At 39.9% G+C, this 27,386-nt stretch overlaps 1 protein-coding gene across 5 annotated transcripts in view; it reads left to right on the forward strand.

The window, feature by feature from the left end:
• The window catches only part of FIRRM (FIGNL1 interacting regulator of recombination and mitosis), a 63,611-nt gene that overhangs the window by 31,507 nt on the left and 4,718 nt on the right, over positions 1 to 27,386 (forward strand). For 3 of the 5 annotated variants that reach the window (XM_051858392.3, XM_089299579.1, XM_089299581.1), the window contains 10 exons: positions 1,787 to 1,935; positions 2,450 to 2,579; positions 4,212 to 4,398; positions 5,262 to 5,344; positions 5,680 to 5,731; positions 12,854 to 12,943; positions 17,794 to 17,979; positions 21,385 to 21,507; positions 23,161 to 23,256; positions 25,810 to 25,923. In XM_051858392.3, coding sequence (XP_051714352.3) covers positions 1,787 to 1,935; positions 2,450 to 2,579; positions 4,212 to 4,398; positions 5,262 to 5,344; positions 5,680 to 5,731; positions 12,854 to 12,943; positions 17,794 to 17,979; positions 21,385 to 21,507; positions 23,161 to 23,256; positions 25,810 to 25,923 — 1,210 coding nt within the window. Of the gene's footprint in view, positions 1 to 1,786; positions 1,936 to 2,449; positions 2,580 to 4,211; positions 4,399 to 5,261; positions 5,345 to 5,679; positions 5,732 to 12,853; positions 12,944 to 17,793; positions 17,980 to 21,384; positions 21,508 to 22,006; positions 22,199 to 23,160; positions 23,257 to 25,809; positions 25,924 to 27,386 lie in introns of those variants that run through there. The other 2 variants (XM_089299578.1, XM_089299580.1) reach the window with 2 other exon arrangements.

The following is a 27,386-nucleotide window of genomic DNA, read 5'->3' on the forward strand; positions in this document are numbered from 1 at the left end:
TGGGAGATCTCCAACTCACTCTCACTCTCTGTCTCTCAAATAAATAATATTTAAAAAAAAAAAAAGTAAGAAATAAGTTTGGGAAATAGAGATGAGATTATTTTTAAAAAAGAATGTAAACTCTATAAAGGCAATAACTTTGTTTATTTTGTTTACCACTGTGTCACCCACTCCTGAATCAGTGCACTTAATAAACATTTCTCAGGGTTGGCATCGTGGCACAGCAAGTAGAGCTGCTGCCTGTGAAGCCAACATCCCATATGTGCACTGGTTCATGTCCAGAGTACTCCCCTTCCCATCGAGCTCCCTGCTAATGTGACTGGGAAAGCAGCTGAAGATAGCCCAAGTACTTGGGCCACTGCCACCTATATGAGAGACCCTGATGGAGTTCCAGGCTCCTAGCCTTGGCCTAGCCCAGCCACTTGAGGAGTGAACCAGTAGATGGATGATCTCTGTCTCACCCTCCCTCTCTATAACTCTGCCTTTCAGATAAATAAATATTTTTTTTAAAAAGTTGTCAATTAAAAACATCATTTTATTTAAAAAAAAACTGATGGTCGGTAGCTGTAGTTCAAGTCTGTAATTTATTTTTTGTACAAAGGTGACTCAGTTGTTCATGGAATATTTGAATCTTTTTTTTTTTTTTTTTTAATTATTTCAAAGTCAGAGTTACAGAGAGTGAGAAAGAGACACAGAGAGAGAGGTCTTCCATCCACTGGTTCACTCCACAGATGGTCTCAATGTCCAAAGTTGGGACAATCTGAAGTCAGGAGCCAGGAGCTTCTGCCGGGTCTCCCACGTGGGTGCAGGGGCCCAAAGACTTCGGCCATCTTCCACTGCTTCTCCAGGCCACAACAGACAGCTGGATTGGAAATGGAGCAGCTGGGTCTCAAACTGGTGCCCATATGGGATGCCAGCACTGCAGACAACAGCTTTACCTTTTAATTCCACCTTCTGTGAACTTTTTGAAGCCCCCTTGTATGGAATATACTTTGCCTATAATTTAATCCTCACAGTAACTCTGAATCAGTGTCACAAATGATGAAACTGAGCCTCAGTAAGGTCAAATTAATAAGCCAGTAATGTAACCAGTAATTGACAGATAGGCGTTTTTTTTTCCATGTATTACAAAATCCTCCATTGTCTGTCCTTCCTATTTAAATGTTATTAACCCTGACAAGACCATTTTCTCACTCATGTGTTGGCAAACTTACTACAATTAAAATAACCGAACAAACTATGGGATACATCTCTTATTTCCTGTAAGTTTTGAATGAAGTTTAGCTTAAACTCCAATTATGAATGATTCCCTGAAAAAGTCTTTTCAACCTTCTTCAGTGTTAGTCTTAGAATTTGTCTTGTAAAGCCCTTGCTTCTGAGAAATCTAGCATTAATTCATAGTAAATTCAGCATTCTACTGATTTTAAAACAACTTTTAATTGAAGTAGTTTAGCCAGCATTGATCAGAAATACATTTTTGTGTATGTTTTTATTTGCTGTTTTAGTATTTTACAATATGTTTATAGATATTGTCAAAATGGTTTTTAAAATGTATCAAAGCAATATTTAAGACTTGTTCAATACTATAAGCTTTTAATTGTATATAATTAAAGCTATATTATTTAGTTCTTAGGCTTTTGTGCAATTCAGATATCAGTTCAGGGTGTTGAATTTGTTTTATAAAATGCAGACTAATTTTTATATAATACTACTAGATCATCGGTTTATCATCCTCCCAAAATAAGAAGATAGCTCTTAATGAGGTTTTTTCTCACTCTCTTTCCAGCAAATTTCCTCCAAGCCTGTACGCAACCAGGATATTGAAAGCACAACAAGAAGAAATAGCAGGTGCTTTCCTGGTAACACTGGATCCACTCATCAGTCAGCTGCTCACATTCCAGCCTTTTGTGCAGGCGGTTTTAGACAGTAAATTAGGTAAACTTCAGAACAGATTTAATGTTAAATCATCTCCCATCAATTATGACATGTTACAGACAGGGCTGTTTCTCCTTATGTCTTTAAGATTTTTATTTAAATTTTTTTCCGCTTTCTTTTATTGAAACATTTATCCTTTAAAAAGAATTATGCCTCTGGTAGGCATTTGCCTTAGAAGTTAAGATGCCCACATCCTACATCATAGTACCTGGGCTCAGTATCCAGTTCTTACCTCCAGCTTCCTGCTAATGCAGACCCTGGGAGGCAGCTGTGATGGGTTTAAGTAATTGGGTTCCTGTTACCCACTTAGGAGACCTGGATTGCTTTCCCAGTGTCAGCCCTGCTCCCAGCTCTATCCATTGAGGCACTTAGGGCATCTTGCTGTCTCTCCATCACTCTCTCTTAACTAAATTATTCCTTTAATGTCTTTGCATATCACAAATCAAATTTCTGTTGAAAACATTTGAGATATGTTTGTACCGATTTGCTGTGACTGTGTTTTCATTACTGTCAGACCTGCCATGTGAACTGCAGTTGCCACAGTGTCTCCTTCTGGTTGTTGTCATGGATAAGCTGCCCTCTCTCCCTGAAGATGTACAGACTCTGTGGTGCACAGAAAATCAGTCCTCGGAAGCTACAACCAGGTAGCAGATGTGGTGTTTATTTTCAGTCACATTAGCAATAGCGTACCATGCCTGTTTAGAATGATCTGGAAATTAACTTTGTTATATCAGCTATTCTAGTTAGTCCTCGTGTGTGTGTGTGTGAGTGTGTGTGTGTAGTGATGCTTTATAAAAATAGATAAATATGAGTATAAAATATATAAATCTGTAACACTAGACACTAAAATATCTTAATTTTAGTCAATGTTTATTGCCTAGTGGCCAGCATTATAAACTGTGAGTGTAATAGAGTAGGTGTGTAAGGAGTCAGGTTAAAAAATGAGTTCTGAGAAATGGGTGTCTAGATACTGTGAGGTGTCTTGTGGGAATCTTGTAATCATCCTCTTTGCTAACAACGAGTCTAGTTCCTTACTCCCTGGGTTCTTGCTATTCTCTAAGTTTTCACCCTTCCTTTAGGCCCTCAGGTTAGTCTCCCTAAACGTGGCTCAGAAACTGAAGCATATGCCAGAACGCCGCAGCTTTGCACTGAAATCTACCCTTTGCTCCTGCCTTTGCTCCTCACCCTTTCATTCATTTTCAGCACATGTATCTTGCTTCTGTCTTTTTACTCTTGCTTTGTCTTTACTTATTTATATACTTATTTATATCTTTACTTATTTATATATTATGTTTTTATTTATTTACTTGAGAGCAGAGAGAGAAAGCAACGTGTGCCTCCATCTGATGGTTTACTCCCTAATGCCTACAATGTCTGGGGCAGGGCCAGGAGATCAGTCCAGGGTTCCTGCAAGGGTGGCCATCACCTGGAATTGAGAGAGGAGGCAAGACTTGAACTTAGGCATTCTGATAGGGGGTGTGGGTATCTGAGCTTCATTGGAACCTCTATGCTAAATTCCCTCTCTCTTGCTTGTTTTGAATTTTTTTTTTTTTGCTTGTTTTGAATTTGTTGTTTAAATCTTATCTGAAAGTTTCTATGACATTTCAATCCTCAAATATCCCATCCTTCTCTGAACTAAAATAGTTATTTTATGTTTTACATATGACACCTAATTTAGCTATTTAAGTTTTAAGTTTATTGAAGAACTTTTTTTTTTTTTTTTGACAGGCAGAGTGGACAGTGAGAGAGAGAGAGACAGAGAGAAAGGTTGTCCTTTGCCATTGGTTCACCCTCCAATGGCCGCCACGGCCAGCGCACAGCGCTGATCTGATGGCAGGAGCCAGGTACCTATCCTGGTCTCCCATGGGGTGCAGGGCCCAAGTACTTGGGCCATCCTCCACTGCACTCCCTGGCCACAGCAGAGAGCTGGCCTGGAAGAGGGGCAACTGGGACAGAATCCAGTGCCCTGACCGGGACTAGAACCCGGTGTGCCGGCGCCGCAAGGCAGAGGATTAGCCTAGTGAGCCATGGTGCCGGCCTATTGAAGAACTTTTATAATTCAGTAAAGAAAATCTATGAAAATTATTTTTTACAGAATTTCTTTGACAGTGACTCTCTCATTTTATGTATACATATTTGCGCATTGGAAACTTGTGATTATGCCTCTTGAGACATTTTGCTTTCCTAAAATAACCCTCCTATGACATTATCGTTGTTGTATCTGTTAAGTGTTAAGGGTTACTAATACTGGCTTCCATGTCTCAATTTCCCCACAGGACACCTCTACTCAAAGCCATGTTCTACAGTTTTGAGCAGTGTTCTGGCGAACTTTCTCTGCCTGTCCATTTAAGGGGAGTATCAACTAAAGGGCAAGCTGAGGTGGCTGTCACTTTGTATCAGCATGTTTGTGTTCATCTGTGTACCTTTATTGCTACCTTTCATCCCTCCCTGTTTCCTGAACTGGTAAGCTTATTATTACTTGCTAAGCTAGGCTGAGGTTACACTTTTACTTTTTTTTTTTTCCTGTTGAAATAGTGATTTGTGTGCATAAGAAAGTGGGCATAGTTAATGTACATTTCTTTTGAATTCCATTCTTTCAGCTTGCACATTTTACCCTTTAATTCAGTTGTCTCCTAGGAAATGGTAATCCTCAATTCCTGCAGTATTTAGAACTCATGTTTACTCAAAATATTTGAGAAAGCATTTTGCATGGGAAGATATGGAAGACATGAAAGGCAAAATATACAGAATTCTTACCTAGTTGGGATTCACAAAGAAAAGAAGTAAATACTATATAATGCCAGATCTCCTGTAGGTCTTAACCTTAATGTGGGTCATTCCCTCCTGCACCCCAGTGAAATTGGATTAGAGAAAAAGAGATTGAGACAATGTGAAGAAAAAGTCCCTAGAAGTTACGTAAGAATTAGTATCATTCAAGACACTATACAATAGATATTACCTAGCAGATAATAAGTATTCTGTGTGAATGGTTAAAGGCTAAGAGAAAAGTACAACCATATATGTTTTTATGTTGCTTCAAAGATTTGAAACTGTGTAGAGTCTGTGGATCCTAGTGATTGAATACTACGCTTAAAATGACATTTGATTCCTCATAGCCCAGCACATTACTTAATATAGAGGAGCCACTCAGTAAATGTAGAGGGAATGGCAGTATAAGTCCTTTCAGATGGTACAAAGTAGAGCTTTCTCACTGAAGATCAGTTATTTTAACTTTGCTGGTGCTTATTTTATTTTGACAAATGTGATATTATAATGTGTCATGAAATTTAGCATATAAATAAATGAACTTTTCTGTTTTTCATTAGGATGCTGCTCTGTTGAATGCTGTGCTTAGTGCTAATATGATCACCTCTTTGTTAGCTATGGATGCCTGGTGCTTCCTTGCTCGGTACAAAATACTTAATTTTTTCAGTGATTGGGTTGGTTTCCAGTAGTCACTGACAGTAAATGGCTTTGTAATTATAAACATATACAAACATTTATTGATATTCTTTAGTATGCCCCAAAATTGTTCAGTTTCCTATATAGCACTAAATTATGAAATAGGTTCTCTCTTTCCTTTCTTTGGTTCAAGCCAATAAATATTACTTGTGTTGTTTTTGTATTTTTTTTAACAGTACTTGGCCATGGGGTAATGGTAGATCATGTGTTTTCATCAGAATATTTTATGTTTTATAGAAGTTCTACTATTCTGAGTAAACTTAATTGCCTTCTCTATTATAGGTACGGGACTGCTGAACTCTGCGCACATCATGTCACCATATTGGCTCATCTGGTAAGTGGAATTATAGGACCTATAATACTTGCATTCTATGCAGTTACTTTGGGGGTATGATAATCTTAAATAATGTGAATATCAAATGAGGAAACAGTGTGGTAGTTAGATTATTTTGATAGTTCTTTGCTCTATATTGATGCATACTGTTAAGAAATAGTACTAAGACTACCAGTGTAAAACTGGAGAGACTCTCATATTTTCAGAATTTTAGAGTGCCACAAACTGTTCCAAGGGAGCTAGGTTAAGTGAGAATAAATTTAAAATTGAATGCAGCATGTAAAATTTAGAGTTAGATGTAATATTGATGGCTAAGAATTCATTTCTTTTTCTTGTTTTAATATGACTTAAGCCAGCTGACTCTTTGCTTGGTTGTATTTCTTTCAGTCAGGATGATTTGAGAGGGACTAAGTTTGATAGTGAGCAATGCCTTTGGGAAAAGAAGTAACATTTATGAATCAGTATAAGGTGACACATAGTAGTTGTACATATTTATGAGGTACAGTGTGGTATTTCAACATCTGTAAATGGTGTATGGTGATGAGGCAAGAATAATTGGCATATCTTTCACCTCAGACATTCATCATTTCTTTGTGTTGGGAGCTTTTTTGACTTTTAAATTGTGAGATGTTTGATGAAGTCTATATACAATAGTTAATGACCTGTCTATTTTTTTTTAACTTTTATTTAATGAATATAAATTTACAAAGTACAGCTTATGGATTACAGTGGCTTCCCCCCCCATACCGTCCCTCCCACCCACAACCCTCCCCTTTCCCTCCCCTCTCCCCTTCCATTCACATCAAGATTCATTTTCAATTATCTTAATATACAGAAGATCAGCTTAGTGTACATTAAGTAAGGATTTCAACAGTTTGCTCCCACACAGAAACATAAAGTGAAAAATAATAGATGATTTTTTTAAATGATGATGAAATCAGATCAGACCTATTGTCATGTTTAATCCCAGTGAGAATCAAGTTGGGAATTGATAATTTTTTTTTTTTTTTTACAGAAGATTAGTTTAGTATACATTAAGTAAAGATTTCAACAGTTTGCACCCCCATAGAAACACAAAGTGAAATATATTGTTTGAGTACTCGTTATAGCATTAAATCTCAATACACAGCACATTAAGGACAGAGATCCTACATGAGGAGTAAGTGCACAGTGACTCCTGTTGTTGACTTTACCAATTGACACTCCTGTCTATGGCATCAGTAATCTCCCTATGCTCCAGTCATGAGTTTCCAAGGCTATGGAAGCTCTCTGAGTTCTCCGATTCTTATCTTGTTTAGACAAGGTCATAGTCAAAGTGGAGGTTCTCTCCTCCCTTCAGAGAAAGGTACCTCCTTCTTTGATGACCTGTTCTTTCCACTGGGATCTCACTCACAGAGATCTTTTTGCCAGAGTGTCTTGGCTTTCCATGCCTGAAATACTCTCATGGGCTTTTCAGCCAGATCCGAATGCCTTTAGGGCTGATTCTGAGGCCAGAGTGCTATTTAGGACATCTGCCATTCTATGAGTCTGCTGAGTATCTCGCTTCCCATGTTGGATCACTCTCCCCTTTATTCTATCGGTTAGTGTTAGCAGGTACTAGACTTGTTTATGTGCTCCCTTTGACTGTTAGTCCTTTCATTATGATCAATTGTGAACTGAAATTGATCACTTGGAATAGTGAGATGGCATTGGTACATGCCACCTTGATGGGATTGAATTGGAATCCCCTGGTATGTTTCTAACTCTACCATTTGGGGCAAGTCAGCTTGAGCATGTCCCAAATTATACATCTCTTCCCTCTCTTATTCCCACTCTTATGTTTAACAGGGATCACATTTCAGTTAATTTTCAACACTTAAGAATAACTGTGTGATAATTACAGAATTAAACCAGTCATATTAAGTAGAACAGACAAAAAAAAAAATACTAAGAGGGATAATGTATTAAGTTGTTCATTAACAGTCAGGGCTATGCTGATCAAGTCACCGTTTCCCATAGTGTCCATTTCACTTCAGGAGGTTTCCTTTTTGGTGTTCAGTCAGTTGTCATCGATCAGGGAGAACATATGGTATTTGTCCCTTTGGGACTGGCTTATTTCACTCAGCATGATGTGTTCCAGATTCCTCCATTTTGTTGCAAATGACTGGATTTCGTTGTTTCTTACTGCGGTATAGTATTCTAAAGAGTACATATCCCATAATTTCTTTATCCAGTCTACCGTTGATGGGCATTTATGTTGGTTCCAGGTCTTGGCTATTGTGAATTGTGCAGCGATAAACATTAGGGTGCAGACCGCTTTTTTGTTTGCCAATTTAAACTCCTTTGGGTAAATTCCAAGGAGTGGGATGGCTGGGTCAAACGGTAGAGTTATATTCAGGTTTCTGAGGAATCTCCAGACTGACTTCCATAGTGGCTTGACCAGTTTGCATTCCCACCAACAGTGGGTTAGTGTCCCTTTTTCCCCACATCCTCGCCAGCATCTGTTGTTGGTAGATTTCTGTATGTGAGCCATTCTAACCGGGGTGAGGTGAAACCTCATTGTGGTTTTGATTTGCATTTCCCTGATTGCTAGTGACCTTGAACATTTTTTCATGTGCCTGTTGGCCATTTGGATTTCCTCTTTTGAAAAATGTCTATTGAGATCCTTGGCCCATCTCTTAAGTGGGTTGTTTGTTTTGTTTTTGTGGAGTTTCTTGATCTCTTTGTAGATTCTGGTTATTAACCCTTTATCTGTTGCATAGTTTGCAAATATTTTTTCCCATTCTGTCGGTTGTCTCTTCACTCTCCTGACTGTTTCTTTTGCAGTACAGAAACTTCTCAATTTGATGCAATCCCAATAGTTGATTTTGGCTTTGACTGCCTGTGCCTCCCGGGTCTTTTCCAGAAATTCTTTGCCTATGCCAATATCATGAAGGGTTTCTCCAATGTTCTCTAATAACTTGATGGTGTCAGGACGTAGATTTAGGTCTTTAATCCACGTTGAGTGGATTTTTGTGTAAAGTGTAAGGTAGGGGTCTTGCTTCATGCTTCTGCACGTGGAAATCCAGTTTTCCCAGCACCATTTATTGAATAGACTGTCCTTGCTCCAGGAATTGGTTTTAGATCCTTGGTCAAATATAAGTTGGCTGTAGATGTTTGGGTTGATTTCTGGTGTTTCAATTCTGTTCCATTAGTCTATCCATCTGTTTCTGTACCAGTACCATGCTGTTTTGATTACAACTGCCCTGTAGTATGTTCTGAAATCTGGTATTGTGATGCCTCCGGCTTTGTTTTTGTTGTACAAGATTGCTTTAGCTATTCGAGGTCTCTTGTGCCTCCGTATGAATTTCAGCATCATTTTTTCTAGATCTGAGAAGAATGTCTTTGGTATCTTGATTGGGATTGCATTGAATCTATAAATTGCTTTTGGGAGAATGGACATTTTGATGATGTTGATTCTTCCAATCCATGAGCATGGAAGATTTTTCCATTTTTTGGTATCCTCTTCTATTTCTTTCTTTAAGATTTTGTAATTCTCATCGTGGAGATCTTTAACGTCCTTGGTTAAGTTTATTCCCAGGTATTTGATTGTTTTTGTAGCTATTGTGAATGGGATTGATCTTAGCAGTTCTTTCTCAGTCATGGCATTGCTTGTGTATACAAAGGCTGTTGATTTTTGTGCATTGATTTTATATCCTGCACTTTGCCAAACTCCTCTATGAGTTCCAATAGTCTCTTAGTAGAGTTCTTTGGATCCTCTAAGTAAAGAATCATATCGTCTGCAAAGAGGGATAGTTTGACTTCTTCCTTCTCAATTTGTATTCCTTTGATTTCTTTTTCTTGTCTGATGGCTCTGGCTAAAACTTCCAGAACTATGTTAAATAGCAGTGGTGAGAGTGGGCATCCCTGCCTGGTGCCAGATTTCAGTGGAAATGCTTCCAACTTTTCCCCATTCAATAGGATGCTGGCTGTGGGTTTTTTATAAATTGCTTTGATGATATTGAGGAATGTTCCTTCTATACCCAATTTGCTTAGAGTTTTCATCATGAAAGGGTGTTGAATTTTATCGAATGCTTTCTCTGCATCAATTGAGATAATCATATGGTTTTTCCTTCGCAGTCTGTTAATGTGGTGAATCACATTGATTGATTTGCGAATGTTGAACCATCCCTGCATACCAGGGATGAATCCCACTTGGTCTGGGTGGATGATTTTCCTGATGTGTTGTTGTACTCTATTGGCCAGAATTTTATTGAGGATTTTTGCGTCTATGTTCATCAGGGATATTGGTCTGTAGTTTTCTTTCAGTGCTGCATCTTTCTCTGGCTTAGGGATTAAGGTGATGCTGGCTTCATAGAAAGAATTTGGGAGGATTCCATCTTTTTCGATTGCTCTGAATAGTTTGAGAAGAAATGGGATTAGTTCTTCTTTAAATGTCTGGTAGAATTCAGCAGTGAATCCATCTGGTCCTGGGCTTTTCTTTGTTGGGAGGGCCTTTATTACTGTTTCAATTTCTGTTTCAGTTATGGGTCTATTTAGGTTTTCTATGTCTTCATGGTTCAATTTTGGTAGATTGCATGTGTCCAGGAATCTATCCATTTCTGATAGGTTTTCCTGTTTGCTGGCATACAGGTCCTTGTAGTAATTTCTGATGATTCTTTTTATTTCTGTGGTGTCTGTTGTTACGTTTCCTTTTTCATCTCTGATTTTATTGATTTGGGTCTTTTCTCTTCTTTTTTTAGTTAGTTGGGCCAATGGGGTGTCAATTTTGTTTATTTTTTCAAAAAACCGGCTTCTCGCTTGGCTGATTTTTTGTAGTGTTTTTTTGGATTCAATCCTGTTCATTTCTTCTCTGGTTTTAATTATTTCTCTTCTCCTACTAGATTTGGGTTTGGTTTGCTGCAGTTTTTCTAGGTCCTTGAGATGTGCTGAAAGCTCATTTATTTGGTACCTTTCCAATTTCTTGATATAGGCACCTATTGCTATAAATTTGCCTCTCAATACTGCTTTTGCTGTATCCCATAAGTTTTGATATGTTGTGTTGTTGTCTTCATTTACTTCCAGAAAGTTTTTGATTTCTCTTTTAATTTCTTGAATGACCCAGTGTTCATTCAGGAGCATGTTGTTCAGTCTCCATGTGTTTGCATACTTTCTGGGGTTTCCTGAGTTGCTAATTTCCAGCTTCATTCCGCTGTGTTCTGAGAAGCTGCATGGTATGATTCTAATTCTTTTAAATTTGCTGAGACTTGCTTTATGGCCTAGTATGTGATCAATCCTAGAGAAGGTTCCATGCACTGCTGAGAAGAATGTGAAGTCTGTAGATGTAGGGTTGAAAGTTCTGTAGATATCTGTTAGATCCATTTGGGCAATAGTGTCAATTAAATCTGCTGTTTCCTTGTTGGTCTTCTGTCCGGATGATCTGTCTATTTCTGAGAGTGGAGTATTGAAGTCCCCCAGTACTATTGTATTGGAATCTAAATCTCCCTTTAAGTCCCTTAACATATCTTTTAAATAGACCGGTGCCCTGTAATTAGGTGTGTATACATTTATAATAGTTACATCTTCCTGTTGAATTGAACCCTTAATCATTATATAGTGTCCCTCTTTGTCTCTCTTAACAGTTTTTGTATTAAAGTTTATTTTGTCTGATATTAATATGGCTACACCTGCTTTTTTTTGGTTTCTGTTGGCATGGAATATCTTTTTCCAACCTTTCACTTTCAGAATGACCTGTCTATTACCTTTTGCCCTTGGCTTTGGTAAGGATCTTATGTGGGTTCATGCATTATTTGTTTCCTGGTAGAGTAACTTTTTCATTTATTGGTTTACTTGTTTTTTGCTTTGTTTTTTTTTTGTTTTTGTTTTTGTTTTTAACAGGCAGAATTAGACAGCGAGAGAGAGACAGAGAGAAAGGTCTTCCTTTCCGTTGGTTCACCCCCAAAATGGCTGCTACCATTGGCATGCCACGCCGATCCGAAGCCAGGAGCCAGGTGCTTCCTCCTGGTCTCCCATGCGGGTGCAGGGGCCCAAGCACTTGGGCCATCCTCCACTGCACTCCCGGGCCACAGCAGAGAGCTGGACTGGAAGAGGAGCAACCGGGACGGAACTGGAGCCCCAACCGGGACTAGAACCCGGGGTGCTGGCGCTGCAGACAGAGATTAGCCTAGTGAGCACGGCACCAGCCTGGTTTACTTTTCAAAGGATTCTGTGAACTAAGTCAGTGAGGTGAATAATACCCAAACAGCTGGCATCGGGGACTCTGTGTCTGGTGATCTGGATCGTCACTTCTCACTCGTTTTGCTAAATCCTGCACACATCTTGGACAAAACTGATGAAAAAGAATGATTTTTGTGTGTTTTAAGTCTCAAGTTTTTAAGTAAAAACTCTCCTAGCACATTTTGATAGGAATGGACACCAGGGTTATACTACAACATGATAGGATTTGATAAAACTAAATCTATGAAGTCTGTTAATGAAGCTTTTGTCTTGTAGAGTTATATCCACCTCTGCATTATTATGCTTTATCTGAAAGTTCTGTAAGTTATCACAGTAGGCAGGTTAACATACCAAGTTATCAAAATCATAATTAGAAATAGAAATTAGGGCTGTTTTTACATACCAGGTCAAAATTTTCTCATGAAAGTAATAATTAAAGAAAATAAATTAAATAAAGCCCAAAGATAAAAATTAAAATTATGGAGCTGGCTCTGTGGCATAGAGGATAAAGCCATTGCCTGCTTCACCAGCATCCCATATGGGCATTGATTCAAGTCCTGGCTCCTCCACTTCCAATCCAGCTCCCTACTCATGTGCCTGGAAAAAGCAGCAGAAGATGGCCCAAGTGCTTGGGGCCCTGCACCCTCATGGGGGACCCAGAAGAAGCTCCTGGCTTCGGTCTGGCCCAGCTCCCAGCTCCATCCTTTGTGGCTATTTTGGGGGTGAACCAATGGATGGAAAGCCTCTCTCTGTCTGTAACTTTGCCTTTCAAATAAAATAAGTAAATCTTTTTAAATAAAAAAAAAATTAAATTTACCTGTAATCTTATCTCCCGGAAAGAACTACTGTTAATATTTTGGCATATTTTCATCTTATAAAATCTCCAAATTTAAATCTGTCGATCTCTCCCTTGCTGTCTTTTCCTAGATAAAATCTTGCCCGGGAGAATGTTACCAGCTCATCAATCTATCAATACTGTTGAGGCGTCTCTTTTTCTTCATGGCCCCATCCCATCAGGTAAGATCATTTTTGTCACTTCTTCAGGTAGCTGCTGAGGGCTAGATTCAGATCTCTTTGAAGGCCCTTTTTCCTCTCATTATAACTTACGTTCTTATAGCTTTTTTTTTTTCTTTATTGCAGTGTCCATGTACCTGTTTTATTTATTATTATTACTTTTTGTATTATGGCTGAATACTCACCTCAAACTACTGTAGCATGTATTTTACCAATTAAGTAAATATGAGCATAAATTTTTTAAGGGTTTATTTACTTGAAAGGCAGAATTATGAGGGTGGGAAAGGTATCAATCTTCATCCACTGGTTCACTCCCCAAGTGGATGCAGCGTCCAAGGCTGGGCCAGGCTGAAGCCAGGCAACCTAGAACTCTCTCTGGGTCTTCGACATGGCTGGCAGGGGCCAGGTACTCGGGCCATCATCTGCTGCTGCTTTCCCAGACACATTAGCAGGGAGCTGGATAGAAAGTGGAGCATTCAGGCCCTCATATGGGATGCCAGCACCGCAGGCAGAGGCCAAACGTACACTCCACAATGCTGGCCCCTGAGTGTAAATTCTTAATTTATACTTTGTTCATTGTCTTTAGCTGGGTGTAGATTTTGATGTCTTTAAGTTATAAATAATTCTACTGTACTAGAATATTCTAATTCCATTGTCCTGCAATGTAACTTTCCCTTGTTTTTGTTCATTTGAGACATGTGAAATCTGTTTTTCCTTCCCCCGTTAACTTGTTTCAGAGTTAGAATATTATGTATGCTCTGAGTAATATCAGTTAGTTTTTCATAGTTTAGCTTTTAGGAGAAGAATTACAAATAGCAGCCTTAGTTGTTTGCTACTTTGGGGAAAACAAGCTATCCATGATAGAGGAGATTCTCTACTTATTTGAACCTATCAGCCTAGTATAGTCCCTTGAACTGGTCGTCTCACATTCTTACAGGAGTTTTTAATAAAATGTGGACTCCTGAACACCAGGCTATGAGTGTGGTGGGTGTGAAGTAGGCTCAGTAATTTTTCTGAGACCTTCATCACTAGGTCAGTGAAGGAGATGGTATTCTGGTGCTGCGGCCGCAGTTCAAATCCTGGCTCACTGTGTCCTTGGAGAAGGTCATCATTTCTGGTATACCTCAGTTTCCCTGCCTACAAGGTGTAACTATTTTGAACAATTTTGTAAAGTCTTGGGGATAATGTATGTAAAACACTTAGCTTCGTGCTGGGCTTCTAAAGGGTACTCAATAAACGCTAGGAGTTATTTCTGACGAAGATATTTGCCCTGAGTCCAGGGCCTGAGGAGTTTCAGGCTTGAGGAGAGCTCCAGCCACCTCTGTCTAGGGCAGAAAGCACAGCAGCTCCTACACACATGCAGGCTGCTTGTCTTCCTTCCCAAACATCAAGCTTTATCTATGCCAGTTCTCTCAGAGGAAGTAGGACTGGGAGAGAGTCACTAGCAATGTGATTTTTAAAGCATTCAATTTATTTTCAACCTCAGTTTCCTTATTCACAAAATAGGGTTAAAATTAACATCCAAAATTGTTGTGAAATTTAAAGGTTTAGAATAGTATAGCTTGAGAAAGAATTAACTCTTAGTGAGGTCTATGTAAATTTTATTTATGACCTTAAATTTAAGATCAAAGGACAACCTGATTTTGAATCTCTGTTCTTCCTGAGAGTCTTAGGATCCCAGACTGAAGCCAGGAGCCAGGAACTTAACCAGGTCTCCCATGTGGGTGGCAGTGACCCAAACACTTGGGCCATTACCTGCTGCTTCCTAGGGTGTACGTTAGCAGAAAAGCTGGAATACAGCTGGGGCTCAAACCCAGGTATTCCTGTATGGGATGCAGACCTCACAAGCGGCCTCCCAACTATTGTGCCAAGTGCCTACCTCCAGTTTGAGTCCCAGCTGCTCCACTTCCAATCCAGCTCTTTGCTATGGCCTGGGAAAGCAGTAGAAGATGGCCCAAGTGCTTGGGCCCCTGCACCCATGTGGAAGACCCAGAAAAATCTCCTGGCTCCTGGCACAGCTCCAGCTGTTGCGGCCATCTGGGGAGTGAATCAGTGGATGTAAGACTTCTCTCTCTCTCTCTTTCCCTCCCTCCCTCCCTTTCTGTAAATCTGCCTTCAAACAAAATAAATCTTTAAAAAAAATAAAATAGGAAACTCTTGTACTGTATGGTAGCATCTCAAGGAATATATAATCTAGTAGATACTGTAAACACATCTGAGGTATGTGTTAACGGATGAGTGAAAATGGGAGGGAGGTGATAGAGGAAAGGCAAGAAAGCACAGGCTGGGGAGAAAGGAGAAGCGAGGGATAATTAATCCATTTGCATGTAAGATGATACTTTTTTTTTTTTTTAAAGATTGATTGATTGATTGGAGAGGCAGAGTCATAGAGATCTTCCATTCACTGGTTCATTCCCCAAATGGCTACGATGACCATGGCTGGGCCAGGCCTAAGCCAGGACCCAGGAGCTTCTTCTTGGTCTCCCATGTGGGTACCGGGGACCAAGTATTTGGGCCATTCCTCCACTGCTTTCCCCGGGCACATTAGCAGGGAGCTAGATCGAAAGTGGAGCAGCTTGGACTTGAACCGGCGCCCATATGGGATGCTAGTGCTGCAGGCTGTGCCTTAACCCACTGCGCCACAGGACTGTCCCTCAAGATGATGCCTTTTTAAATAGTGAAATGAAAAATCAGTTTTATTTCAGTGATGCAGCGTTTTTAACATAAATGATAATTACCCCATATAGTGATGTTTTACTTAAAAAATAAAGTTGTTTTTGATAATTTGGGGTGATATGCCAGTACATATGTACATTAAAATATGTTTACTGTTTTGATATGTGGCGTAATTACTGAATATTGCATTATTTCTTTAGTGTGTAACTATAGACAATATTAGTGCTTTATGAAGAAAAGCAGTAGTACCAGGGAGTTATCAAATTGAGGAAAAATAGTATGCCTTCAGTACACTGATAGATGTGCTACCATTTTTATGTAAAGTAAAACCTGTATTTATTTGCATGTTAAGCCTACAGGTGTATTTTATCTCTTCTCAATTTTAAGGAAAGAAAAATTCTCTATATATTAATCCTCTTATACTTCACTCCTACCAGTTGTCACCCTACCAGTTTTAAATGTTTAAAATTGTGTCCAAACGAGAGTTTTCAACATCAGGATAGGATTTTGAACTCTTTCTAGGTAATAGATTTTTCCAAAACCTACCCTTTTGTGTTGTCCAAGGCATTATTATTTAATTTGTTCATGAAAGGGAACAAGTCCATTCATTCATTGGACTTTACAGAATGGTGATGTTGGAATGTTCACCAGTGAGCATAATTCTTTTGTTTTCCTGATGCAGTTTGGTTTAATGAATCAAACTGCTTATAATAATATGCACTCAGGCCATCAAGAAATCAAATTTTCTCTCTGTAGACTGTCACAGTATATAGTCACATGGTTTATTGCTTGTTTTGACAGCTCAGTATTTTCTGCAGAAGAAATAAAATTCAAATACAGTAATGAATTGTTTAATGGCAGGGTTATATTTTGAGAAGTGTGTTAGGTGGTTTCATCCATGTGCAGACATTGTAATATGCTTATATATAGTAAGACAGCTGTGTCACCAGGTAGTATCTTGTGGGACTTCCATTATAGATGCAGTGAATCATTGACCCAAAGATTGTTATGGGCACATGATTGTAGAACGTATGACATAGGAGTTTCTCTGTCAAATTTAATGTAGTGTTTTTAGTTTTTGATGTAGGAAAAGTTTTAATTTATCAAGTATATCTTGAATACTGTGAATTATTTCACTTCTTTAAAAAATACAGTCATATGCTTTATACTGTTAGTTTTCAACCAAAAACAATTTAACATTTTAAATGTTTTTTAAAACTTCTATTTCTCATCTTTAGTCATCTGTGGATACCTGCATTTTAACAAAACCACTACTGCTCTGTTAACCCACTAAGCACTTTGAATTGTTATCTCGGTGGTAGAATGGCTTTGCAAACTTTACTGATTGGTGGTTTACCTTTACAAAACTTAGTATGCTAGAGCTGGCACTGTGGTATAGTGGGTAAAGCCACTGCCTGCAGTGCCGGCATCCTATATGAGCGACAGTTTGAGACCAGCTGCCCTACTTCCGATCCAGCTCTCTGCTGTGGCCTAGGGAAGCAATGGAAGATGGCCCAAGTGCTTGGGCCCCTGCACCCACTTGGGAGACTTGGAAGAAGCTCCTGGCTCCTACCTTCGGATTGGCACACCTCCGGCTGTTGTGGCCAATTGCAGAGTACGCCAGTGGATGGAAGGCCTCTCTCTCTCTGCCTCTGCCTCTCCCTCTCTGTAACTCTGCCTTTCAAATAAATAAATAAATATTTTTAAAAAAACTTAGCATGCTGTTTAATGTAGAGCAAAACAAGAGCCCATTTGAAAACTTAACCTATGATCTTTGCTTCTTTTAAGTTTTCTGCTATTGTCAACTGAGCTAATAGTAAGCTAAAACAATCTTGTTGGCATATTTGGGTTATTACTTTGGACTTAGTACTTAGGAAAATAATGAGTAAATTTAGTGGTGGGAATTGATACAGTCTGATGTGACTAATGATGAAATACATTATTTAATATTGCTTAGTCCAGTTATATCACGCTCCACTTAAACTGTGCTTTTCATTTTGGAAACAAATCCAACAAAAATGATAATGCATGTTCATTTAAATTACGTTGGTCTGATGCCTAGTGATATTACTATGCAGTTAAAACCTTTTAAAATCTTAAATCTGGAAGCTAGTACATAGTGCGTGTGTATCCTCTTAACCATCTCATGTTACTTTTCTGTCTTTTAACTCTCTCAGGTGGAGTTTATCCAGAAATTTTCTCCGAAAGAAGTGGAAAATTTGCGTCTGTGGCAATATATTTCCTTCCAGGCATTGTCTGCAGAGCTTAAGAGACAGACTGCAGAGGAAGTCGCCACAGTAGGCACCGCACAGTGCAGGGAGTGGCTGAGCAGCAGTCACACTTTGGGAGATCTGGAGTCTCTGGTGAGATGATTTTGATCCAGCCAGCACATGTTTACCTAACACTGTTTTAGTGACTAGGGATAGAGGTTACAGCAGCAAGACGGACACCACCTGTGCCTCTGTCTGTGTTAGAACTCAGCAAGATTTTCAGTTTCTGTTAAAGAATCAGTGAGAAACTTCTGTCCTCTTAATTGATGTAAACTATACCAAGTGTGTTTCTCTGTCAAGGCACACTGGGACAATGTGAAGCACATTATGAAATACTTCATTTGTAATGTCTCTGCTGATGCGTCCCTGGATTAGGCAGACACAATTCTTTTATTTGGCAAAATATAACTATTTTATGCAAATCTACTCTGATCCTTTGTGCATCTATTTAAAATGTCCCCTCCTGAAATAGTGGAGTAAAAGAGACTCATCTACTACAGGTAGAAAATATCTCATTTTTATTATTTCATTTGGTTGTTACCATTAATCAAAGTTACACATACACAGGTTAAGGGAGTAAATCTCATAGACCTTCCCCACCCCACTCTGTGTCTGGAAGTCGGCACTGGCTCAGATCTGTATCTGTCATCTATCTACTGCCTCAGGGCATCCCACCTCTCCCTTTCCACACCTCCCTCCACATGCACTTGGACCCTGAGTCAACCCTTTGGGAGCCTCCGTTATATCCTTGCCATGGTACTGCCCAGAGTTCACTTCTCCTTCCCACACTTTGGTGGGCCTGAAGTTAGGGGTCACCTCCTGTTTGCATCTGCCTTGTTCTGCAAGTGTATGTCACAAGCATAGTCCTACCTCCTGACAGAGGAAGACACAGCATTGACCCGACATGTCCTGTACCTCCACTTTGCATGAGAAGCCCACACGCTTGCTCTCCCACCATCTTCCAGGCATTCTTCACTTTGAGCCATGGCACAGTGGAATGCCCCCTCCAGTCACTTCCAGGGAGTCGTGGATTGACATGCATTTTGAGCCTTGCATTCTCTAAACTCTTCATTCCACCCCAGCACTCCACATGGCATTCAGAGTGGCCTCACATTCTGTGTGTGGTGCTGCCATTAAGTTACCCAGTCCTGGAGGCAGATCTGAGGCCGCCTCATCCCCTTACCTTCCTTCTGGACCATCCTTCCCATGAGCACCCTGGGCAGCCACTCGGAGCACCTGCCTGTCTGCAGCATATTATGCAGGGCTGGCTTCTAAGTCACTTCTTCCCCCCCTAGAAAATAGGTGATTTCTCAGGGATCTATATCCATTGACTGGATGTAGTACATGTAGCTCAGTCTTCCAATTTAGTGTTAATTCCATCATGAATTCACTCCTTTACTCAGCAAATAGATCTCAGTGCTATTATTGGCACGTTCAGTTCTGGGAATTAGGTTATACTGGGGAATAAAACCAAAAAGGCCACTTTCATGGTGCTGTATTCTAGTTTAGCAGTGGACAGGAAATGCCAGTTTATGATAAGTGGAAAAAATCAAGCAAGAATAAGGAGTAGGGTATTCAAGAGGCTGGAGGCCTATTTGCAATTCAAATTAGGAACTGAGCATTTTCTCAGGGCCTGTGTTTCCATCCTGAGTATGTTTGTTACTCTGTTAGGTTATGGCACTCGGCCATGATTATTAAGATAATTCTAAAAACTTACATATATGCAAAGGAAATAATTTTTTAAATGTGCCTTCATTTTGGAAAACCTGTTAAATACCTAGTCAGGATTCTATTACAATTTTTGCTCATATTTTGACTTTAATGCGTGGCAGTTTCTATAGTAAATACAGAAGGTCTTCTGTATTTTAGGTAAAATAAAAGCAACAGTGTCCTAAATTTGAGTAAGCCCTTAAGGCTATGACCAAAACTTCAGTCTAGCAGATCACTGAGTGTGTTTGTTTATAAAAGGAATTAGGTAAGTGGCCAATAAGGAGCTCTGTAGTGATTACATACAATTAAATCTGTGTTGAAGTACATGGATTAAAGGTTTCCGTACTGATCATTAGATTGTCTCATGTCCTTCACCCTGCCACCTCACCATGCCAAAAACAACCCCATTCCAGGCCAGAGAGAGATTTGAGTATTTTTCACATACAGATAGGAGTGATTCAAAAAAATACATTTAGTTTAAAATTTCAGACAATATACTTCTAAGTACTAGCTTATTAAATGCAATGTTGCTAGAAATTTCAAAAAATTTTTTAAAGATTTATTTATTTGGGGCTGGCACCATGGCGCAGTAGGTTAATTCTCCGCCTGTGGCGCCAGCATCCCATATGGGCGCGGGTTCTAGTCCCAGCTGCTCCTCTTCCCATCCAGCTCTCTGCTATGGCCTGGGATAGCAGTAGAAGATGGTCCCTCCACATGGAAGACCGGAAAGAAGCTCCTGGCTCCTGGCTTCAGATTGGCGCAGCTCTGGCCATTGCGGCCATCTGGGGAGTGAACCAGTGGAGGGAAGACCTTTCTCTCTGTCTCTCCCTCTCACTGTCTGTAACTCTACCTCTCAAAGAAATAAATAAAATCTTTAAAAAAAAACAGATTTATTTATTTCAAGGAGTTATAGAAAGGCAGAGACAGAGAGCAAGAGAGAGAGGTCTTCCATCCTCTGGTCACTCCCCAAATGGCCACAACAGTGGGAGCTGGGCTGATCCAAAGTCAAGAGCCAGGAACTGCTGGGTCTCCCTCGTGGGTGCAGGGGCCCAAGAACTTGGACCATCTTTCACTACTTTCCCAGGCATGTTAGCAGGGAGCGGTATCAGAAGTAGAGCAGCCGGGACTCTAACTATCACCCATATGCCACAGTGCCGACCCTAGAAATTTCGAATTTTAAAAGAGGAATAATAAAAATCTAGCAACCTGTAAATATTGCTGGTACGTAAGGTGAAAAAATAAAACTTTTCACTGATGACTATCATGAATTAGGTTGACTGTACTGACCACTTAAAGGAAATTTATGAAAATGCCATAGTGTTTCCCTTTTAAGTCAGTATTTTCAGAGAAAATAACACGAATGTTTCCATATATAAAGAAAATTAGTTTTAATAAAATACACAGTTAGCCTTCTGATCTCCAAGAATCCCACAAAAACTGCTCTGTACTTAGTGTGCAGATTTTTTTTGTCATTCCTAAACAGCGTGTCTACATTGTGTTAGGTATTAAAAGTAAGCTATAGATGACTTAAAGTATATGGGCCAGTGGAGGTGGAGGCTGGAGGGGTCCTGGAACCAGTCTCCCATGTATACTGAGGGATAACAGTTTGTTTTTTAAAGAATATTTTTTAAAAAATAACTGAAAATACCATTTTGGTTCTTAGAAACACTATTCTAAATGGACTTTCGTGAAACATCCTAAGTAACTCTGGAACCTCTGGGTCATTAGGCTCTTGGTCCTTTAGTCTGGTTCCTAACCTCAGGTCGTCTTCCTCTCTCACTGCCATAGAACACAGTGCTGTCGTCTTTGCTGGCTCTGTGTCATTCTGCTGGGGAAGCTTTGGATGTTCGACAGCAAACTGCAATTATGGAAGCTGGGAGTCAGCTTTGGCCTTTTTTAAACATTAAACAGGTAAGGCAAGCAACTGATTATTTCCCTGAAGAATAACTAAAAAATACTGAATAAAAGAGAACCGTATTGAAATTTCCCTCTGCAGTAGGTTTATCTACCTTTTTGTTGGAACTTATGATTAAAATTTAAAATAACTATTTGTACTTTCTCAGGCATGTTTTTTTTCCCAGAATGTGATGGTACATATTAATACAATTAGAATCTATTTTCATGACTTACTGGACTCTGCTTTTTTGAAAACTCTCTTCTGTGGCTCTTCTCTTTTGGGCTTATGTAACTGTTCCATGATCCTACTGTGTTTACAAAACCTGGGCAGGGAGAGGGATCTGACCTAAAGGTGGAAGGGTAGTGAATGGATGTCACTGATTTCCCCTCTCAGCAAAGCAAAGAAGCGAAGTGACGATCAGACTAAAATTAGAATGATCTACATACTACCAACAGCTGTAAACTTCAATATCAGAGTGCCAATTGTAGCCCAGCTCCTCTGCTTCTATTCCAGCACCTTGCTAATGTGCCTGGAAAGGTAACAGATGATGGCCCAGGAATTTGTGTCCCTGATACCCACGTGGGAGACCAGGATGGAACTGTGGACTCCTGACTTGATGGCTGGCCCAGCCCAGGCTGTTGCAGACATTTGGGAGCAAACTGGAATATTGAAGATCTCTCCTTCCCTCTGTCACTCCACCTACCAAATAAATATTTTTTTAAAAATTGAAAAAGATAATCTTCTTGGGCTATAACTTAAAATACACAATAATTATGGAGGGGAGAAACAGGAATTTTAATTAATTTATTTGTAAACGTTACAGAGAGGGAGAGACAGAGGTCTTCCATCCACTGGTTCACTCCACTGCTGGCTGCAACGGCCCAAGCTAGGCCAGGCTAAAGCCAGGAGCCAGGAGCTTCATTCAGGTCTCCCATGTGAGTGGCAGGTGCCCAAACACTTAGGCCATCTTCCACTACTTCCCCGGGCCATCAGCAGGGAGCTGGATCAGAAGTGGAGTGGGTAGGACATAAATCAGCACCTATAAGGGATGCACCACAGTGCTGGCTCTGGAGAAATGGAATTTTTAATTTTTTTATTTTTATTTATTTATTTTTTTTTACCGCGCTGATCTGAAGGCAGGAGCCAGGTGCTTCTCCTGGTCTCCCATGGGGTGCAGGGCCCAAGCACTTGGGCCATCCTCCACTGCCTTCCCGGGCCACAGCAGAGAACTGGCCTGGAAGAGGGGCAACCGGGACAGAATCCGGCGCCCCGATCAGGACTAGAACCTGGTGTGCCGGCGCCGCAAGGCGGAGGATTAGCCTATTGAGCCACGGCGCCGGCCGAGAAATGGAATTTTAAGAAGGCTAAGGAACAAACAGGCTTTTCAGTGGTAGGAGCAACTAGATCCCTTTCAGAGTTAAATTTGGATTTGAATTATGGCTCTGCCTTTTCCTACTCACATCACCTGTAGCAGTTTATTTAACTTCCGGCTCTGTATTAAAATGAGGGCAATGATATCCACCCATAGAGTTCTTGTAGGATATAAATGAGGTAATAACGGACTTAGCATATTGCCTCATATATAATAAACGCTCAATTAAAGGTTTCTAGTATAGTTTTCCTTATGTAATTGAAAAAATTTCACCAGAATTGTTTTGTTTCTTAAGGTAACGGGTCAACCCTGTGTTCAGCAGACGTTTAGCCTTTTACTTCCACTTTTGGGATTTTTCATTCAGACTCTAGAACCTCAGCTGATCAGTCAGGTAAGAACAGGCGATCAATCACACTTTGTTCGCCGAGACCCAGATACAGTTCATGGCTCCTGGTTTCAGTTTGGCACAGTCCTAGCTGATGCAGGCATCTGGGGAGTGAACCAGTGGATGAAAGCTTGCTCACTTTTTCCTCTCATTCTGCCTTTCGAGTAAGTAGAAATACATATATATATATATATATATATATATATATATATGTATGTATATATATATGTATATATATTTAAATGGAGATTGTTAAATTGGTACTGCTTAAAGTCACTTTCTAGAAAGTCGCTTTCATTTATTGCCATTTGCTTGCTACTTTCTTAGTGAACTGAACCAAGTGTCAGATTCACTTTTCTTCCAGGATGTCTCCTTAATTCTCTGCCTTCTTTCTTCTAGAATATTGTTTATACTAGGCTTTATCTGTTCTTACCTGTCACCCTGATGCTGAGCAGTCAAAACTTTTTGTTGTTGCTGTTAACTCCTCAAGAAAAAAAAAATCCCAGAAGTGAGGAGTTACAGTTGCTCTGTTGAAGCCTGCATTCACAGCACTTCAAAGGCGTTTCAGCAGCTGTGGGATTATGGAATATAACCAGTGTGCACTTGAGATAGCTGTTATTTCCATGAAGAAATGCAATCATTTTGAAAGAGTATACTGAATTTTCTGTGGACTCAAGCTCAGCTGTGACAAGGAGAGCTTAGGACTCTGGCCCCGATTACGCCTTCCTTTGGAGGTTATAAGTCACCAGAGAGAGAAAGTGAAGTGATTTTCTTATCTAAAGTGAATTGGAGGATTTGGAGTAAGTCTGTATTGGGCCGAATTAATCCCCTGAATCAAAAATCAAGGTCAGGGTCAAGTAGGAAATAGAAACAAAAATTGTTAAGAGGAGATACTAACTCTTCTTTTTAGGAAGATGTAGGAGATAACACAGCCCTTTATGTGGTGGTACGTAAAGAATTGAAACTATTAAGAACCTTGGGTTTCAGGAGGTCCTGTTAATAGTCTGCATCTGAAGAAGTTATTGCCTGGTAACTAGATACTTGACTTCAAAAGTCATGTCATAATGGAAATATGTACTTATCTTATATCTGTTTTGGTGCAAAAAACTTCTTAAATCCATGCATAATTTTTTAATAATAGCAATTTTTCATGAACTCTTTAAAGAGTTTAAAGATTCCTTGTATTCTTTAATTAATTGATATAACATGTGTTAGTAAGTTGTAAAGAATGAGAATAAAGTAAAAAGAAGTGACTCATTGAAAGCAACAGTTTGACATTGCTGACTCTGAAGGTTCTAATACTCTTTCAAAAATTAAATACAGATTAATTTTGTTTTAACATGTCTACCTTTAAAAAACCCAAATGAGGCATAGGGTGTTAAGCCGCTGCCTGCATCCCACAAGGGTGCCATTTGGAGTCTTGACTGCTCCACTTCAGTCCAGCACTCTGCTAATGGCCTGGGAAAGCAACAGAAGATGGCCCAAGTGCTTGGCTCCTGCCACCCTGGTAGGAGACCCAGATGAAGCTACTGGCTTCAGCCTGGCCCGGCCCTGGCTTTTGCAGCCATTTCGGGAGTGAACCAGCAGATGGAAAAGCTCTCGCACTCTCTCTGTCTTTCAAATAAAGTAAGTAAATCTTTAAAAGAAAAAAAATTCTGGAAACTCAGTATTTCAGGTAAATAGGTCATATAGATATCTCTTCCTTTATAGAAGCCTTCACTTCAGTGAAGTCTAAATCAGGGATTGGCAGGCTATTGCCAAATTCCATTCTCCTCGATAGATTTCACCCTCCTGTTTTCAGCCCAAAAGTTAAGGATGGTTTCTGTATTTGTAAAGGTCTGTAACATTTTTAAAACCTGTGCAATAGAGAACCTGTTGCCTTGCAAAGCCTAACATATTTACTAGTTGGCCCTTTATGGATAGTTACCCAAAACTTGCTTCAAGTGATCAATTTTCTTCAGTAGATTTTTTTATTTAAAGATTTATTTATTTATTTATTTATTTGGAATACAGCAATACAGATAAAGACCATCCGTTGGTCCATTCCCAAATGGCCACAGCAGCTGTGGCTGGGCCAGGCCAAAGCCAAGAGCTTCCTCCATGTCTCCCGCATGGATGCAGGCAACCAAGGACTTGGGCATCCTCTGCTGCTTTCACAGGCCATAAGCAGGGAGCTGTATCAAAAGTGGAGCAGCCAGGAATTGAACCAGTGCCCACATGGGATGCCAGCACTGCAGGCGGTGGCTTAACCTTCTACACCACAGCACCAGCCCCTCACTAGGATTTAGAATACAAAATTTTTAAAGGTTTGGTAATGTTTTTTAGGAACACATGTGTTTATGGTTGGAGGCAGGAGGATGTGGTCAGAAGAATGTTAGTAATCATGATTCATTTATTTGATCGTCTTGCTCAGCTTTTACTTGGGAAGTCAGGCTTCACGGAGCATTGGCTGTTCTGCCTTATGTTTTGTTTCCTACATACCGAGTCCGATCTTAGGTAGTCGTGCATCTATACAAAATTCTGTTCCCATAAACTTTTCTTTGGTTTCTGCCTCTTCAGGTAGTAACTCTGCAGACCTCACTACTTAAGTTTGAGCCTCCCGACCATGTTCGTTTGGCAATGCTGGATTTTCTGTCTACTCTGGGCAAGCTTTTTATACCTCAAGCTATCCAGGTAATACTCTCTTAATTCTTGTTATGCTTGTGTTAATTGAAAACAAAATTTCTGTAAGAATGTGCCTGAGGGATTTTTAAGTCTTTCACTTCTAAAATTCTGCAGATTACTAACAGTGAAAGTTGGGGGAAAATGTTTTCTAATGAGAAGGTGACTCAAAATAGAACTTGTTTTCCTTTAGAAAATTGTATGTTGACATACAAATAATTGATCGGCTTAGTTACTGTTAGAGACAAGACATTCATTCATAGGCTGGCGCCGCGTCTCTCTTGGCTAATCCTCCGCCTGTGGTGCCGGCACCCCAGGTTCTAGTCCCCGTCAGGGCGCCGGATTCTGTCCTGGTTGCTCCTCTTCCAGGCCAGCTCTCTGCTATGGCCCGGGAGTGCAGTGGAGGATGGCCCAAGTGCTTGGGCCCTGCACCCCATGGGAGACCAGGAGAAGCACCTGGCTCCTGGCTTTGGATTGGCGCAGTGTGCCAGCTGTAGCGGCCATTTCGGGGGTGAACCAACAGAAGGAAGACCTTTCTCTCTGTCTCTCACTGTCTAACTCTGCCTGTCCAAAAAAAAAAAAAAAATTCATTTATATTGCAGCTGGGTTCTGGCATATAAAGTTCCATTGGGCAGAGAACATTACTTATGTCTTCTGAGCAACAGTATGTAACAAGGAAATTAGTAATTCCTTGAAGTTACTCTCTTGGCTTTATCTCCATGAAAGGGAGTTTATAATGAGACACTATTTAAAAAATGATGCAAAGTATATATTGCCCACAAGGGATATATTTTTTATTGTACTGTAAAAGGCCTGGCTATATGTGTCTGTTGACTTTCAAGACAGACCTCACAGCAGAGATCCTCCTAAATTGAGAGTTCTGCCTTCCTTTTTACTATAGTCAAAGCCCAACAGTTCTAGATAGTTGACTTTTTTTTACTCTCAAGGGAGAGAATGCAAAAAGAACTCACTGATGAGAATTTTCTCATGTAATAGAACCAAACATAGTAGAAGACAGCACATGTGATTAAAATCTTTAAATCTAAAAACATAACTGATCAATTCTAAAGTTTTTTAAAATTTCATAAATAAATTACACGTAAGGTAATGTTTAACAAGGTAAGTGTAGATGTTGATAGCTTTTCTTCAGGTCTCTTCACAAAAGTACCCAGAGATACTTGGATTTGATGTGTCCTCTTTTAAACCAAAAAATAAGCTTATTCTGAAATGCTAATTAATCTGTACCTATCTGGCAACCCTGCATGGGCTGAGACCTATGGAATAAATGTTATACAAGTATTATCGGAAACTACAATGTTTTGGGGCAGGCGTCTAGTGCCATAGTTCAGCTACCGCTTGGGATGCCCACATCCTATACAGGGTGCCTGGGTTCAAGTCCCCTTGCGAGTCCACCTTCCTGCTAATGTGTGCCTTTGGAGGCAGTAGGTGATGGCTCAAGCACTCGAGTCCCTACC

This window comes from Oryctolagus cuniculus, chromosome 7, assembly GCF_051225735.1.
Source record: "Oryctolagus cuniculus isolate XC-2025 breed Fujian yellow rabbit chromosome 7, ASM5122573v1, whole genome shotgun sequence".
In the NCBI taxonomy this organism is placed as follows: Eukaryota; Metazoa; Chordata; class Mammalia; order Lagomorpha; family Leporidae; genus Oryctolagus; species Oryctolagus cuniculus.